This window comes from Perognathus longimembris, chromosome 16 (genome assembly GCF_023159225.1).
Source record: "Perognathus longimembris pacificus isolate PPM17 chromosome 16, ASM2315922v1, whole genome shotgun sequence".
Lineage (NCBI taxonomy): Eukaryota > Metazoa > Chordata > Mammalia > Rodentia > Heteromyidae > Perognathus > Perognathus longimembris.
The window spans coordinates 36,344,472-36,362,443 of NC_063176.1; the positions used below are offsets into that span (position 1 = coordinate 36,344,472).

At 39.3% G+C, this 17,972-nt stretch overlaps 1 protein-coding gene across 2 annotated transcripts in view; it reads right to left on the bottom strand.

The window, feature by feature from the left end:
* Positions 1–1,845: 1,845 nt before the first annotated feature.
* The window catches only part of Ube2k (ubiquitin conjugating enzyme E2 K), a 48,409-nt gene continuing 32,282 nt past the window's right edge, over positions 1,846–17,972 (bottom strand). The window contains exons 3-7 of one of the 2 annotated variants that reach the window (XM_048364302.1): positions 17,800–17,858; positions 10,152–10,234; positions 5,783–5,882; positions 3,728–3,856; positions 1,846–3,483 (exon numbers count right to left, since the gene is read on the bottom strand). In XM_048364302.1, the coding sequence (XP_048220259.1) occupies positions 3,409–3,483; positions 3,728–3,856; positions 5,783–5,882; positions 10,152–10,234; positions 17,800–17,858 (446 nt within the window). In that variant the 3' untranslated portion in view covers positions 1,846–3,408. The remainder of the gene's footprint in view (positions 3,484–3,727; positions 3,857–5,782; positions 5,883–10,151; positions 10,235–17,799; positions 17,859–17,972) is intronic. The other variant, XM_048364303.1, reaches the window with a different exon arrangement.

Consider the following 17,972-nt stretch of genomic DNA (forward strand, 5'->3'; position numbering starts at 1 on the left):
AAAAAGTGTGACATAATTTGGACAGGCTGAAGTCAAGTCACACTCGAGAAAGACTATCAATAAATACTTCAAGTTCCTTTCTGGCTGGTAGTAAAGATTTACTTTATAAACTGGTACCAAAACTTGGAATTCAAATTCACTCAAACTAGAAAAAGTGATAAAACATCAATTTGTCAAAGTCCACAAAATAAGTTCAGACTTCTTCCTTTTTTATATCTAAACAGTACGCACCTATGTATGAGGAATGTAGAGCTCTCCTCTGCCTAGAACCAGATTCCATTCCTGAAGCAAATGGATATTCTTAGGTGCTGTGTTGCTATGTTTAAAAACTGCGAAAACACCTCTAACTACACCTTTAAAAGCTCCTATCAGGCATAACCTTATTGACAGTATCTGTTTTTCACACTGGCAAACTTACTAAGCAGCCCAAGCAGCAATAAGCCGCATTCTGTAGTGCATAAATAAGCAAAATCTGTGAACTGCCAATTCTTCCTTTAAAATAATTATTTTGCATAGTTTTAAGTGCTATCAACAATCATAAATGTGAAATTTTCATGAAAAAAATCTGTCCTCTTATTTCATAGATTACTCTCCCCAATGATTCACTTCCTTGAAGGTGTTATGTATTAAAGTAAACCAAAGTTCTGAACATTTTGGAGAGCTAACTCAGAGCATCTAAATTTAGTACCAAGCTTCCTCAGATACTTATGTGCTACTGTGTATTTATTTGGATTACAAACATTCTTTAACCTGAAAAGACATACTGTAAACTACTTCTTTTAACACTCAGGCACAGAAACAGGACACAGGCTTGATTGTAATAACAGCCTACTGGAAGATAACCGATTAACAGGCCTACCTGCCCTAAGCGCAACTTCACATCTTATTTTTGAAGGCTGTTAAAACTGAAATTTCCAAACAGAAAGTTGTAAGAAACAATTTCACTCAGGGTGTCCTTCCATAAGTGCATTTAATACTAGCAGAAAAAGCAACTGCCTCGGATCTTTGTTTGGCAAATTAAGTCCACCAGTACAGAAGTAAAAGCCAAAGGAGCAGAAGGACAGTGGGTGAGCTACTTACTGGGAAGCTAGATCACATTATATAAAAATGAGGACTTTTTTTTTTAAGTTGGGGATAGTGAGGAGGGTTGAAAGGGTCTGGCCTTGAATTACCTACTTATCTTTCTGCCATTGTACCACAAGTGCTTAAATCACCAGTCTCAGCACCAGGCCAAGAATCCATTATAATCCTGTTAAACTGCGTATTATTTCCAGTTTCCTGGGCATTGGGGTGTTGAAATGGAGTCAGATGAGTAGATAAAGTATGTGGCCAACATGGGCAAAAGTGTGCAAAAAAAATCAAAGCAAGGTACAGCTGCCTCCAAGAACAAAGCATGCGATGCTTGACTTTAGTGTCCTCTGAATTTTTTCTCTCCTTAAATATACCCTGAAAATATGGGCAAACAACAAACTGGATATATGTGATTGACATTGGTTTAGACCCAAACATAACTGATGTTTAAAAGTCACCCTTCCATTTAAAAAAATTATTCTAACCAATAATAGAAGAAAACTGTCGTTTTCATACATCCCACACTCTCAAAATATAAAGAAAAGTATAAGGATTTAGCTATTTCAAATAAATAAAAGAAAAATCTTGTTTCCTTTGGCATCTTTAAAACATAACTAAACTACAGCAATAAAACAATGTGACTGTATGAGGATATTTATGCTTAAGCGAATTTGGGGGAAGAGAACAGCAACTTGTGTCTACTATACATTAATGTTCATAAACTGTAAGAGTTTACTATTAATTAGGAAAGCCTTACAAGTTTTTGGAAGAACCTTCACATTTTTAAACATTACAAATGTTTAATAATGGTTCTTTTATTGCTTGTAGTACCAAGATTATTCAAAAGTCAAAAGAAGTCATGTTGACTTAATAGATTCAAAAATTATCTTCCAAACACTTCCGGATTATAGCTTAAGATAAATAACACTTAAGAAAGCAAACCTTTTATGACTGTCAATACACAACCTTTCTATAATTCAGTTGGATTCCATTACATTTTTGTTATTTTGCATTGGTCCTGAAAGTTTAATAAGAATTACATTACTCTGTATCAAATTGCCTGCATAAATCCACTTCAAGCTTCATAAAATGGTCAAATTGTGGTTGAGCTTGCAAAACTAATAATGTTCAAAACTGAACTTAGAATGAAAGATAACAATATGAATAGAAAGTCTGACTATGTACAAGTAGAGAAGGAAGTTTTGATTCTCCTATCAGAAACATCATAAAGAAAGCTAGATTTATAACACACTTCTATTCCTATGTGCATTTGAATATGTACAGTAAAACACCAACACAGCTTTCATGTTAACATGGGTTAAGTGCAATCAACAGTGACTTTGAAAATATCTAATAAAGCAATCTCTATAATGGCCTAAACTTAGGCTATAAATTACCGAACATTGATTGCATCATTTCAAGTTCTCAAAGAAAAATCTCACCAATTTAAAAATTATGTGAAATTCATTGAAAAACTGAGTTGGGTCTTTCATTAAATCTGGGAGTACAACAGCAAGTATTTACTGTTTTAAAGAGTAATAAAATTGGAGGCTCCCTTTTTACATTATTACATTTACATAGGATAACTTAAGTGTGTGTGAAAGAATTTTGGTAAAACATTCCAAACCTACAACCTAAAAATGGAGCAATGGCCTTTGCCCCCCTCACCCTAATATCCTAGCACATTTCCCCAACAAATGCAGAGAAATTTCCCATTAAAATGTTAGCTGTGCACAGTAACAGGGAAAACAGATTCAGTTTCCTAATCTGTTCTCAGGGACAAATGGCTCTGAATAGGTCACCAACTTCGATTCTGGAGTAATCTCCTATTACACATTTCCTAATGCTTACAAATGGTGGTCTTTTCAGCTCCCCTCCTAATAAGTCAAGTACAAGCATGCAATTAATTCACAGGCACAGAGGATCCATGTGAAGAACAGTTAAGGTAGCTGTGATGCAACACCAACAATTTGAATGGCCTGGACACACTCAAAGTATTATCTTAATTATTCAACAAAACCCAGAAGCAAACTCTTGCTAGTCTTGTTACACTGCTAAACACTAAAGTAGCATGTTTTCTCCATGGTTTTAGCTTAGCTCAGATTGTTTACACTATCAAGAAAAAAAATTAAAGTATGTCCCCTTTTAAATTTACACAGACGTTTAATTAGCTTTATTTACAGAGCAGGGAATTTGTTTTTTTCAGTCTCCAATGGTGCCTAGGTAACATCATTAGGCAAGAATGCCAGTTTAAAAGAAATTTATGCAGAACCCTAAAAATAACAGATGTTGGTGCTCCTCAAGAGGCAAACTTGACTATGAGCAGCGCTCTACGCTTCAGTTACTCAGAAGCAATTCTGTTGCAGTCTCTACATCCCATGATTTTGAAGACAAGGCCACTATTACTGCATTCTGCAAAGAGGAGAAAAAAAATCAAATCTGGAGGAAACAGTTTAAAATACTAAATTACCTACTTTATCTTTCACAAGAACACAGCCGCCTTTGTATTTTAAGTGAATAAAAGGAAAAAATCAGTAACTGGATTCAACAAGAAGAAACAGTCACTAATATAACTACAATAACATTTGTTTCCCCGAACTAGAGCACTTAAGTGAGCCAAAGACTTGCAGTAACAAAATATTCCATGTGTACTTACCCTATCAAAGCCCATAGCACATAAGTTTTCTATTTTTTTGGTGTATTCTGGACTAGAAACTGGTGCACCAGCATACACATGTGCCCAAAGCCGAGCCGTTTGTTTGAACATTTCGGGATTCTGTTTGTACTGTATGGAAGGGGGAAAAATTGACATGATAATGCAATTGTAATACTCAATATAGTAGGCCAATATATAATTGTCTAATAAGGCTGCTTAACCAAATAAAGTAAATTCACATCTAAGGTGTGATTCATTTGGGCTGAAGGTGCAGCTCAGAGACACTACATGCCTTGAAGCACCAGGGCCCTGGGTTCAATATGCAGCACCCTCACATGTCAAAAAAAAGAATGAAATAGAATTTACTTCCCAGTGTAGCATTAAAGTATGTCATTTGGGACTTTTGTTGTGATAACAGAGAACAACAAATTAATCTATTTGAATCTCTAAGCCAAAACAAGTAATGTATCAGGATATATTCCAATCTAGGCACAAGTGGCTCATGCCTATAATCCTAGCTACTCAGCATGCCAAGACATGAGGAACGTGGTTCAAAGCCAGCCCAGGCAGAAAAGTCCATTAGACTCTTACCTCCAAACTACTCAGAAAAAGCTCAAAGTAGCTCTGTGGCTCAAGTGGTAGAGCAGTCACTAGCCTTGAGCACAAAGAGGCTCAGGAACAGTGAGTGCCCAGACCCTGAGTTCAAGCCCCAGGACTGGCTTTTTTTTTTTTTTTAAAGGAAAGAAAAAGATATATTCCAGCTGGGTGCCAGTGGCTCACACCTATAATGCTAGCTAGCTATTAATAGGAGGAGGCTGCTATCTGAGGATGGCAGTTCAAAGCCCACCAGGGAAGTAAAGTCTGTAAGACTCAATCTCCAATTTGCTTGAGCAAGAGCTTGGGACACTGCCACGCCCTAAGTCCAAGTCCCATGACTGAGAAAATACAATAATATATAAAATATAAAGTAATAAACACTGAACTCTAGTGGCTCACAAGAGGGCCATTACACCATAAATATGACCAATTGTGGCAATATCCACGTCTTAACAGCTCAAGTTAGAATATAACTAGATTCTGCTGTTTTCTAAGAGCTGTATTACTGCACACTCTTTTTTTTTTTTTGTGCCAGTCCTGGGGCTTGAACTCAGGGCCTGAGCACTGTCTCTGGCTTCTTTTGGCTCAAGACTAGCACTCTACCACTTGAGCCACAGCGCCACTCCTGGCCCTTTCTATATATGTGGTGCTGAGGAATTGAACCTAAGGCAAACAGTATCAGAACCAAAGAAATAAATTTAAAGAGGTAAAAGAGTAATTATAGGTATTCAAAAGAAACAACTTTGAAGATATCTATTTCAGAAATCAAGAGGAAAAAAACTTTTAGTTCAACAAGAACAGCACAAGTTTGCTGCCAGTGGCTCATGCCTGTAATCTAGCTACTCGGGAGGCTGAGATCTGAGTGAGTGAGGTTTGTGGTTCAAAGGCAGACCTGGCAGGAAACCCCATGAGACTCTTATCTCCAATTAAACACCTACAGAACACTGCAAGTGGAGCTGTGGCTCAAACTGGTATAGCAGTAGCTTTGAGCAGAAAAGCTCAGTGACAGTGCTCAGACCCTCCCTGTGTTCAAGCACTATTACTTCTGACAAAATAAAATAATCTTACTAAAAAGAGGGAACTCTTGGTTTTTAACTAAAATATTTACTGCTTTGATGAAATTTAGAATGTATAGTGATTAATGGAGATGAGAGTTTCACAGACTTTCCTGCCCCAGCTGGCTTTGATTGGTGATCCTCAGATCTCAGACTCCTGAGCAGGATTACAAATTTCTTGGTGGCAGTCCTGGGGCTCGAACTCAGGGCCTGAGCACTGTCCCTGGGCTTCTGTTGCTCAAGGTTAGCACTCTACCACTTGAGCCACAGTGCCACTTCCAGCCTTTTCTGTTTGTATGTACTGAGGAGTGGAGCCCAGGGCTTCCTGCATGCTAGGCAAGCGCTCTACCACAACCCACATTCCCAGCCCCCATGAGAAGTCTTTTGCAAGCAATCGTCTGACCTGATTTGCTACGACAGCGTCTTGTGGATCATCCGGCTCTGCAGCTGCCAGCAGTGCTTGTAATGATAGTAATACAGTGCGGAGAGTCATCGCGGCTGCCCTGCATTTCAAAGAGGAAATTATCCTTTAAGATGACACACAAACAGTGATGCATAACTACCTACTAGAGATAAGGTTTTTAGTTATGTAACTAAGATACATATTTATATTTAACTTTTTTGTTTTTATAAATTAAGTCTTTTAAATGGTAATCCCTTTTTGACAACACCTTACTAACAATTATATATATATTTTTAATTTAATCTTCCAAAAAGAAATGTAATCATTACCTGACATATGTAACTGTAACTCTTCTGTATATCCCATTTATATAAATTTTTTTTTGAGGCGGGGCAGTCCTAGGGCTTGAACTCAGGGTCTGAGCACTGTCCCTGGCTTCTTTTTGCTCAAGGCTAGCACTCTACCACTTGAGCCACAGCGCCACTTCTGGCTTTTTCTATATATGTGGTGTTGAGGAATGGAACTCAGGATTTCAAGTATGCAAGGCAAGCACTCTACCAAGAGGCCATACTCTTAGCCCAACAACAATTTTTTAAAAGAAAAAGAAAGTCATTTCATAAATAATTCAAATCATCCTATCCTATGAATGGCACTTTTTCCCCATATTATTGCTATTAACTTTCTTGTCATTATCGTTAATCTCTACAAATAGTGCCTATACACCAAGAATGGGTTCTCATTTTTGCAAAATAAAGGAATGGCTAGATGGCATGGCTCAGATGGTAGAGCAACTGTCTAGTAATGATTTAAAACCCCAGTACTGGTCTCCCAAATTGTTTTACAACATAATGAATAAACCAATATATGAGCATTAAAAAATAACAAGTCGGGCTGGGGATATAGCCTAGTGGCAAGATTGCCTGCCTCGGATGCACGAGGCCCTAGGTTCGATTCCCCAGCACCACATATACAGAAAACGGCCAGAAGCGGCGCTGTGGCTCAAGTGGCAGAGTGCTAGCCTTGAGCGGGAAGAAGCCAGGGACAGTGCTCAGGCCCTGAGTCCAAGGCCCAGGACTGGCCAAAAAAAATAAAATAAAATAACAAGTCTACTGGGCACTGGTGGCTCATACCTATAATCCTACTCAGTAGGCTGAGATCTGAGGATCAAGGTTCAAAGCCAGTCCATGGAAGGAAAGTTCATGAGAATCTTATCTCTAATCACAAAAGTGTGGCTCAAGTGGTAGACCACCAGCCTTCATGAAGAAATATAAGGGACAGTGCCCAGGCCCTCCCTGAGTTTAAATCCCAGTAACAGCACCAAAAATCAACTAAATTATACTCAGCAATTATTTTAACTTATAGTAAAAAAAAAAAAAACAAAAAAAAACATATAGGCCAGGTGGCTAGTGGCCTGTAATGCTGTACTCAGCATTGTACCTGTAATGCTACTCAGGAATACGAGATCTGAGGATCACGAATCAAAGCCAGCCAGGTCTATGAAATTCTCATCTCCATTAATCACTAAAGTTCTATACATTCTAAATCTCATCAAAGCAGTAAACATTTTAGTTAAAAACTGGTAATCTCAGGCTGGGAAATATGGCCTAGTGGTAAAGTGCTCGCCTCATATACATGAAGCCCTGGGTTTGACTCCTCAGCACCACATATATAGAAAAAGCCAGAAGTGGCGCTGTGGCTCAAGTGGCAGAGTGCTAGTCCTGAGCAAAATGAAGCCAGGGGCAGTGCTCAGGCCCTGAATTCAAGCCCCAGGACTGGCAAAACACAAAACAAACAAACAAAAAAACACCTGGTAATCTCATAAAACAATGAAACTGAACACTGATACTACATCATGCATAAAAATTAATTCAAAATGGAACAACAGTCCAAACCTATATAAGCTGAAACTAGAAGGAAAACAGGGGAAGAAGCAATAATGTAAGCTAGAATGATTTCTTGAATATGACATTCAATGTATGGAAACAATGAAGACAATAAGGGAAAACAAGATACAAATACATCAAAATAAAATCCATTTAAAATGAACCCAAATGCTGTTTGCTCATGCCTACAATCCCAGAGAGTCAATAGGATGGGATCTATCTTTTTTTTTTTTTTTGGGGGGGGGGGGCAGTCCTGGGCCTTGGACTCAGGGCCTGAGCACTGTCCCTGGCTTCTTTTTGCTCAAGGTTAGCACTCTGCCACTGAGCCACAGCGCTCCTTCTGGCCGTTTTCTATATATGTGGTGCTGGGGAATTGAACCCAGGGCTTCATGTATACAAGGCAAGCACTCTTGCCACTAGGCCATATCCCCAGCCCGGGATCTATCTTTAGTACATCAATACTGCTCATATAAAATAAATGTTACTGCTGAAAATAGCCTAAATAAAGCAAGTCATAAATAGGGCAGTGACTGGCTATCGAGACAAAAGGTAATACAGTCTGGATCAAGTGATAACAGTAAACCTGCTGGTTAGATTTTTAAACAGACTTGTAGAAAAGGTACAAAAACCAGGAAAAAAGAAAAACTAACAGCACAGGAGCTTTTGTATAAGAAGCTGCAATGACATTGCTAGGCATGCACTCTATCACTAAACCACATTCTCAGCCTATGGATCCCCCCCCCCCACCCCTTCCACCAGTACTGGGTCTTCAACATAGAACCTGGCCTGGGTGCTGTACGCTGAGATTTTTCTGGCTCAAGGCTGACACTCTTGAGCGACAAATCCACTTCTGGCGTTTTGGTCCTCATAACTCAGCCTCCTCCTGAGTAGCTAGGATTATAGGCATGAAACAAACTATATATTTTGAAAAGGCTCTAGACACATGGTTCAAGTGCTATAGTGTGTAGTTGAATCTCTAGTTCAATCTCTAGTATCACAATAATTTAAAAATTCCAATAATGGGCTGGGAATGTGGTCTCGTGGCAAGAGTGATTCCTCAGCACCATATATATAGAAAAAAACCAGAAGTGGCGCTGTGGCTCAAGAGGTAGAGTGCTAGCCTTGAGCAAAAAGAAGCAAGGGACAGTGCTCAGGCCCTGAGTCCACGCCCCAGGACTGGCAACAAAAACAAAACAAACAAATAACAATTCCCATAGTAATATATGATGATTTTGAGATTAGGAAGACAGCCTAGACCTATTAATACAGGTTTTTGTTTTTATCTTTATCCTACTCCATTTTTCACAAAATTTACTCCCTTTCAGAATATGCCAGAAACTTAAGAGAAATCCTTAATTCCCTCATGCTTGTAAAATAGGTAGACAGTTCATTTTCAGATAGGGAAACAAAGAATTTAGCTAATTTGCGCTTGACTGCAGAGCTCAACAAGTGGGAGAACTAGGATTTGAACTTTGGGGGTTACAGAATAAGAACCTTATTAAAAGATAAAACCAAGCGAGGGCTCTGGAGACTCACACCTGTAATCCTAGCTACTCAGTAGGCTGAGATCTGAGGATCACAGTTCCAAGCCAGCTCCCAAAGTAGAGGTGTGGCTAAAATGGTACAGCACTAACCTTGAGCAAAAAAGCTCAGGGACAATGCCCAGTCTCTGAGCCATGGGGGTAGAGGGGGGGCGGGGCGGGACGGGACGACAGGACACACTGTCTCAGATTTTTCTGCTCAGGCTGACACTCTGTGAACTGCTATCCTCAGTCTCATGCGCCACAAGGTTTATATGTATGAGCCATGTTGCCTAGCAAATACAAGTATTGTTTCAAAAGTAAAACTAGCACAAGTCATTATTCTAAAAGTGTCCATTTAGGTAGAGACTATCTGAATTATAATACATTTGATGATGTACTTAAAGATATTTTAAGAAATATTAGCCGGGCTGGGGATATAGCCTAGTGGCAAGAGTGCCTGCCTCGGATACACGAGGCCCTAGGTTCGATTCCCCAGCAACACATATACAGAAAACGGCCAGAAGCGGCGCTGTGGCTCAAGTGGCGGAGTGCTAGCCTTGAGCGGGAAGAAGCCAGGGACAGTGCTCAGGCCCGGAGTCCAAGGCCCAGGACTGGCCAAAAAAAAAAAAAGAAATATTAGCTAAGCAGTGGTGGCTCCTGCCTGTCTGTAATCCGGGGCGGGGTAAGATCTGATGATCACAGTTTGCTCCAGCCAGAGCAAAAAAGTCCATTAGACTCTTATGTACAATAAACTACCAAAAAGCCAAAAAGAAGTGGAGCTGTGGCTCAAGTGGTGGAATGCTAACCTGGAGCAAAAACAAAACAAAAAGAAATCTTTTGCCCGCCAAAGATAAAATGTAACATATACGTATGTTTTAGGGCAATTACACCTTTGATGTTCTTAAAATCTTGATATTGATATTCATATGAGAAAGGGAAGAAAATAAATTCAAAATCTCTTACCATTGATCTTTCAGGATATCCAAACAAATAGCTCCTGTGACAGAACTAATATTAGGATGCCATATTTTAGTGATAAACCGGACCTAGAATAAAAACGACACTTGAACTTTTAAGTAATATATATATAAAATACATAGTTTAAATAGAGCTATAAAAAGATGAAATACTCAGATTCATGAGATGATACATCTATTACATAATTTGGCATTCAGTAAGCCAAATGACCCGGACATCTGGTCTCTTTAAACTTATTTTTTTGGCTGGTACTGGGGCTCCAACCTGAGCTCTTTTCCTCTTTTACCTTTTTTGCTCAAGGCTAGTTACTCTACCACACTTGTACTTCCGGCTTTTTTTTTGGTTGGCTAACTGGATATCAAGAGTCTTATTTATCTGCCTGGGATGGCTTTGAACTGCACTCCTCACATCTCAGCCTCCTGAGGAGCACAAGGCTCCTTTCTAAAACCTTTCAATAAACATCCAACACTCAACAACAGCCCAGTGCTCGTGTGGCTCACACCTGCAAGCCTAGGATCTCATTTCAAAGCCAGCCCCTGGCAGGAAAGTCTTTGAGACTCTTCTCCAATTCACCACCCAAAAGCCACAAATGGAGCTTTGATTCAAGTGGCAGAGCATCCACCTGTATAGAAAAAGCCAAGGACCATCACTCAGGCCCCAAGTTCAAGCCCTAGTATCGGCAAAAAATAAAAATAAGCAAATACAATAATAATAGATGCTGTGAAGAACAAAGATTAAAATGAACTATGCAATGTGTGGGCAAGGACAGAAGGAGAAACTAGGGGAAAGCAAAGGTAAGAATTATATGCATTCCCCTAACAGAATTGTAACCTTTCTGTACAATAAATTTTTAAAAATTCCAAGCACATCAAGATATAGAAACAAGCCAGATGCCCCCACAATAGATGAGTGGATTCAAAAGATGTGGCACCTCTACACAATGGAATTTTACAAAGCCATTAAAAAGAATAACGTCATTTGGAGAGAAATGGATGGAACTAGAACATGTTAAGTGTAAGTCAAGCTCAGAGAGAAATGTTATATATTCTCTTTGATATGTAGAAATTAATCCAAAATGTACTTGGATATGATGAATTCTACAGGATTCTAGATACACAGTGAGACCGAAGAGTATACTCTTAGGAGAGAAACACAAAGGCACGATGCCCAAGTGCCTATTCATATTTATATAAAATAATACACACATTGAAACAAACTCCAAATATGGAAATAAGAGACCTCTTTTTTTCTGCTGGTCCTGGAGCTTTAATTTAGGGAGAGAAGCTCAGGGTCTGTACCCAAGCCGAGCTCAAGCCCCACAACTGACAAAAAATAAATAAAAATAAAAGCTTACCCCAAATCAAATTAGCTATAGAGAAAAAGGCAAAACCAGAATCTGACCCAGATTCTAAGTCTAACGATTTATTGAGCATGGAAGGATAAGCTACGAAGTTACAGGCTAGCTCTATGAGACCACTATGCAATAGAAACTAGCTCAACAAAAGAATTTTAAAAAAAAATTCTGGGGGAAAGAAAGTGGTGGTGTTTAAAGTGATAAAGCAGGAATAAAGGAGGTGAATATGGTCTAAGTATATAACATATACTTATGAAAATAGCTAAAGTCATTCAAACTATATGACTAATATATTTTAAATAATTAGAAGATATAATTTAAAAATTAATTTTAAAATCTGTCATCAAGCCAGGCACTATGTGACAGGATCAAGGTCCGAAACCAGCCTGGGTAGTCAAACCTGAACAGACAAGTCCATGAGTTTTGTCTTCCATTAACAACCAAGAAGTCAGAAGTTGAGGTTTGGCTCAAGTGGTAGAACACCATTCTTGAGCAAACAAATAAGCTAAGGAACAGTGCCCAGAACCTGCGTTCAACCCTCAGAAATGTTTAGAAAACCATTGTTGTTATTTGGCATGTGACAGAGTAAGCCTAAATTCTTTACTATTTGGTCAATTTCTATGTCCTGAGAAATGGTGTACTTTCACAAATGTTAACTCTTCAATATGTGCCTCAAGGTTGGGGTATTTATAAGCTGATAGCTTCTATTTTTCTCTTCTTGGGACTTCTTGATCTATCTATACGGTCTATCTCTCCCATGTCACTTACTACTGTCTCACTAAATCCTCTGCTGAAAAACACATTACATTTTTCCCAAAAATTACAAACATCTACTACTAAAAGACATTTTCCACTTTTGCCTTTTGGCTGTGTTGTGTTGTCACACTTTTTCCTCTCAAGGCTAGAGCTCTTCCACTTTAGCCATACCTTCACTTCTACCTCTTTGGTATTAACTGGAGATAATGGTCTTTTTCTGACTGGTCTGGTTTCCAACTGGAATCCTCACATCTGTCTCCTGAGTAGCTAGGATTTATAGACATGTTCCACTTGAGGCCAGCTTAAATTAATCTTACTGATTTCAATAATGTCTGTTTCTCTCTCACTGCCTATGGCCCTTAAATTGTCTCTCCGAATTGCTTTTAACTTTGTTTATCGGGTTAGTTGTAACAATGGGGTTTGAAGTAGGGCCTCAAACCTGATAAGACATCTGTAAGGGGGCTGGGAATATGGCCTAGTGGTAGAGTGCTCGTCTCGTATACATGAAGCCCTGGGTTTGATTCCTTAGTACCACATAAACAGAAAAGGCCAGAAGTGGTGCTGTGGCTCAAGTGGTAGAGTGCTAGCCTTGAGCAAAAAGAAGCCAGGGACAGTGCTCAGGCCCTGAGTTCAAGCCCCAGGACTAGCACAAAAAAAAAAAAAAAGACATCTGTAAATTGAGCTATGCCCCACACCCCTTTCTGCCCAGGTTGGTCTGGAATAGAACCTTATTTATACTTATTGTCCAGCTATTTTGTTTTGAGGGTCTCACAAACTTGTTTATTTCTCTGACATTACACTGGCCTAGAGATCACCACAATCTCAATCTTTCAGGTATCTGGTGTGACAAGTACACCACCATGCCCTGCTTTTGGTTGAGACGGGGTTAAGTGTTTTTTGCTTAGGCTGATTTCAAAATACTATCCTCCTCAATACTTTTATAAGCTACAATTATGGGCATGAACCACTGATGTGCGGACTCTGTGGTTTTCTTTTTTTTTTTTTGGCCAGTCCTGGGCCTTGGACTCAGGGCCTGAGCACTGTCCCTGGCTTCTTCCCACTCAAGGCTAGCACTCTGCCACTTGAGCCACAGCGCCGCTTCTGGCCGTTTTCTGCATATGTGGTGCTGGGGAATCGAACCTAGGGCCTCGTGTATCCGAGGCAGGCACTCTTGCCACTAGGCTATATCCCCAGCCCCTCTGTGGTTTTCTTGACTCTCACACTACATGGCTTAGAATGGCAATGAGATCAGATCCTCCTGCCTCTGCCTTCCAATGCTGAGATCACAGCTCGGCATCACCATGCTCAGATCAGTCTCTTTACGTACACAATGTGGATTCTGAGGCTAGCCTGCTTCTCTATACCTCTCCACAAACCACTCTCTTCAGGGTTTTCTGCCAGTATCTTCATGTATGTTTATTTTCTCAACAACCTATCTTTGTATCATCTTCTCAAACCTCACCAATTTCTTTCTCACATTTCAGCTTCCAGTACCCATCACCTACTTATTTTTATTTAAAATTACTTTTTTTTTTTTTGCCAGTCCTGGGCCTTGGACTCAGCGCCTGAGCACTGTCCCTGGCTTCTTCTCGCTCAAGGCTAGCACTCTGCCGCTTGAGCCACAGCACCGCTTCTGGCGGTTTTCTGTATATGTGGTGCTGGGGAATCAAACCTAGGGCCTCGTGTATCCGAGGCAGGCACTCTTGCCACTAGGCCATATCCCCAGCCCCTTAAAATTACTTTTTGTGCTGGTAACTGAGAGCCGAACTCAGGGCTCTAACGCAGATTAGCTTTTTTGCTCAAGGATGGCTCTCATTTGAGCAAGTCCTCTAGAGTCAGCTTTTTCCTACTTAATTGGAGATAAATGTCTCAAGGATGTCTGCCAGGATGGCTTCAAACCAAGATCCTCAGACCTCAACTCCTGAGTAGCTAGGATTACAGGAGTAAGCCACTGGTGCCTGGACATAACTTTTTGTTTTTTGTATGTGCATTAAACTTGAACACAAAAATATTTGTGTTGGTCCTGAGTGGTTCAGATCTATAACCCTAGTTACTCAGGAGGCCGAGATAAGAGGACTATATATAGTCAGAAGCCAGCCAGGGTAGAAAATATGAGACTTATCTCCAACTAACCACCAAAAACCCAGAAGCAGAACTGTAGGTCAAATGTTGCAGTCAAACAATGTTTCAAATATAATGAAAATCAAGTAAGAGACAGCAACCACTTCTTCATACCAAATTTAAGCACAAATCACACTTTGTAATGTTACCTATACCTAAACACTGAATTCAAATAACCACTACCATTAATACCAATGAAATAGCAGCATTTTCTAAGCTAAAACCAAGTAGCTTAATATTCTGAACAAGACTAGCAAACAAATTTAAATTACCACTCAACATGTCAGAATGTTTATAATTTAGGCAAGTATTTTAGATTGAGATAACTACCTGATAACTACCTATTTTGGGGCTTTGTATGTGCTGAGATTAAGTACAGGTCTTTCAAAAACTCTAATAATTTAGCTATATCCCAAATCTGTATATTGCTTTAAGGAGGTTGGTTATCAGACTCCAAACTGGTACCTGTTTGGGGGACATTATGGACTCCAAGTCTTGCCTTTGCTAGGCTTGTTTGCTTAGCTAATAATCTACCACTTGAAGGACACCTCCAGACCAGACTTTTGCAGCAGGCATCCTCCTTTCATACTCAAGCTGGTATTGAACTTCAATGCTCAGCTATCAGCCTCTCAGTAGCTGGATTATAGGCATAAGCCAGTGGTGCCCAGCTTATATTTTGTTTAAGGAAGTGTGTCCTAACGCTAATTCTCTGCACACACACGTATATGAGTCAATCAATTTAAAAAAATCAATAAGTGGGCTGGGGATATAGCCTAGTGGCAAGAGTGCCTGCCTCGGATACACGAGGCCCTAGGTTCGATTCCCCAGCACCACATATACAGAAAACGGCCAGAAGTGGCGCTGTGGCTCAAGTGGCAGAGTGCTAGCCTTGAGCGGGAAGAAGCCAGGGACAGTGCTCAGGCCCTGAGTCCAAGGCCCAGGACTGGCAAAAAAAAAAAAAAATCAATAAGTCAAGGAAATAAGACTAATAAAATCACTACACTAATTCTTATTTCTACAGGTAGATGTAACTGATTTTGGATTTAGAAATGAATAAAATTATTTTTCATGACACTCAATTATTCACCATTAAATCTAAGTGGGTTGGCTTGTTTGTTTGGGACAAGGTTTACGATGTAGCCCAGTACACCTCAGCCTCTTGAGCGCTGGGACAACAATGTCAACAAACCCAGCTTACTTTAGTTTTATTTGTGTGAAATAACATGGATCTACACTGACATGCTAAATGAAACAGGAAAGACAAAAAGACAAATCCTGGATTACACTTACATAAGTACTTATAATATTGACATTCATGCAACAAAGAAGGATAGTGCTTTTATCAAAGGTTCAAGTAAGGATAATGGGGAGTTACTGTTGTTTAATGGATAGTTTTAGTTTAGGAAGATGAAAAAGTTCTGGAAATGGATGTTGGCAAGGTTTCAGAAAAAATGTATATTTAATTTTGCTGAACAATGTACCTAAAATGTCCTTAAGATTACTTTTTGTCATGTATATTTTACAATGTCAGTTTTACCAGAAAAATGTACACCATCAAAGAAGACCCAGAAGTGGAGCTATGGCTCAAGTGGTAGAATGCTAGTCTTGAGTAAAAAAAGCTCAGTGATGCCAGGTGCCAGTGGCTCACACCTAGAATTCTAGCTCTTCAGGAGGGAGATCTGAGGATTGTGACTCAAACCCAACCCAGGCAGAAAAGTCTGTGAGTTTTATCTCCACTTTAACCAGAGAAAAAGCTGGAAGCGGAGTTGTGGCTTTAGTGGTAGAGTGCCAGTCTTGAGCAAAATGAGCTCAGGAACAACTCAAAAGCCCGAAGTTCAAGATCCAAGACCAGCCAAAAAAGAAAGCTCAGGGACAAGTGCCCAACCTGAGTTTAAGCCCCAGGACCAGCAAAGAAAAAAGAAAAAAAAAAAAAAAGGAAAAGATTAACAACATTATAAGAGGAATGAAAAGGCTATGCTGGAAGTAATATAACTGGTATTATACAAATCAGAGAAAAGATAAGACACAATTTACAGGCACAACTTTGTAAACGGATACTTTACCAGACCTCAAAATAAGCCCAAAATGTAAATAGGGTTTGTAAAAGTTCATGTGAGGCCTACGTACAGGTGGGTCATGTCTGTCGACCTACTTAGGAGGCTAAGATATGAGGATAGTGGGTTGAAGCCATCTTCCGCAGGAAAGTCCAAGAGAGACTCTGATCTCCAATTAACCAGCAAAGATAAAGCAGGAAGTGAAGATGTGCCTCAAGTTGTAAAGCACTATGGTTGAGCAAAAAAACTCGTGCTCCAGGACCAACTCAAAAATTAAATACATGAAGTTCAAATGAAAACAGGAAGTCAGAGAACAATAAGCATCACCTACAAAGAACAAATATCAAGATTGAGAAGGAGGCCTATATGTGGAATAGAAACGATAGACTAAGGTAAAGAAAACGAGTCAAGTTGTGGGAGATATATTAAGTAAAACGTACTGGAGGGGAGGTAAAAAGGGAAAAGGAGGGAAAGGATGGAACAGATCATGAAAACTGTTCTTCAAGCAGAGGAAGGGAAGGGAAAAAAGAGGCAGGAGGAAAGGTAGGGAGGGAAGTAGAGAGAGAAGGAAGGGGGTGAAGAGAAGCAGAAGGAAAGCTGGATCCTGTAATACTAGGTGCTTTGCGGGCTGAAATCTAAAGATCGTGATTCAAAGTGAAACTCTTATCCCCAATTAACCACTAAAAAGCCAGAAGTGACATGTGGTAGAGTGACAGTGAGCAAAAAAAGCCAAGCAAGAGCAGGAAGGCACAGAGTTCAAGCTCTACTAATGGCACCAGAAAAAAAAAAAATCAAACAAAAACTTAAGATTTATAAAACAGTACAAAGAATGAGTAGGAATGGCAATATGGAAATGTGACTGATAGCAGGGACAATACGAGTCTGTACAACCACATTCTTTAAGCAGGAAGTATTCAATTTTCTTTTATTTTTTTGAGATTTGGACCCTATAGAATTGCAGAAAGTAGGTGATTATTCTACCACTGACCTACATTTCTAGCCTTCAATAATTTTTTGAAGGAAAACACAATATACTCTTCCTTAAAACAAGTATTTTTTCAGGAAAGAAGGAGCATCTCAAAACTGGTAAGACAAGTTTACAGAAATAATAGGTCCTTTTCAGATGCCTATTACTTCCCAATACAGAGTCATTACAAGCTGCTTTGGAATAAGCTTCCTTTTTATTATGATTTCAGAAGCAAACCCTTTGCCATTGACTGGAATCTTGTATATGCAGTGAAACAATTCTTAAAGCTGCAAAACTTAATGAGCTCTAGAACATGTATTAGGTGAACCAAGAAATACATCATGTTTTAAAAGTTCATGCACAAAAATAGTGTTACAATACCTTTGGGGGATTAAATGGGTATGTTTCTGGTATTTTTATCTCTAGCTGGTATCTTCCTCCTAAAAAATGGTAAGAACAAAGAATGTTGCTTGACTCAAACATGAAATCAAATATACTGACAACTCTTCAAATATCTTTTTTCATATTCAATTACAAGTTAATTTTAAAAGTAA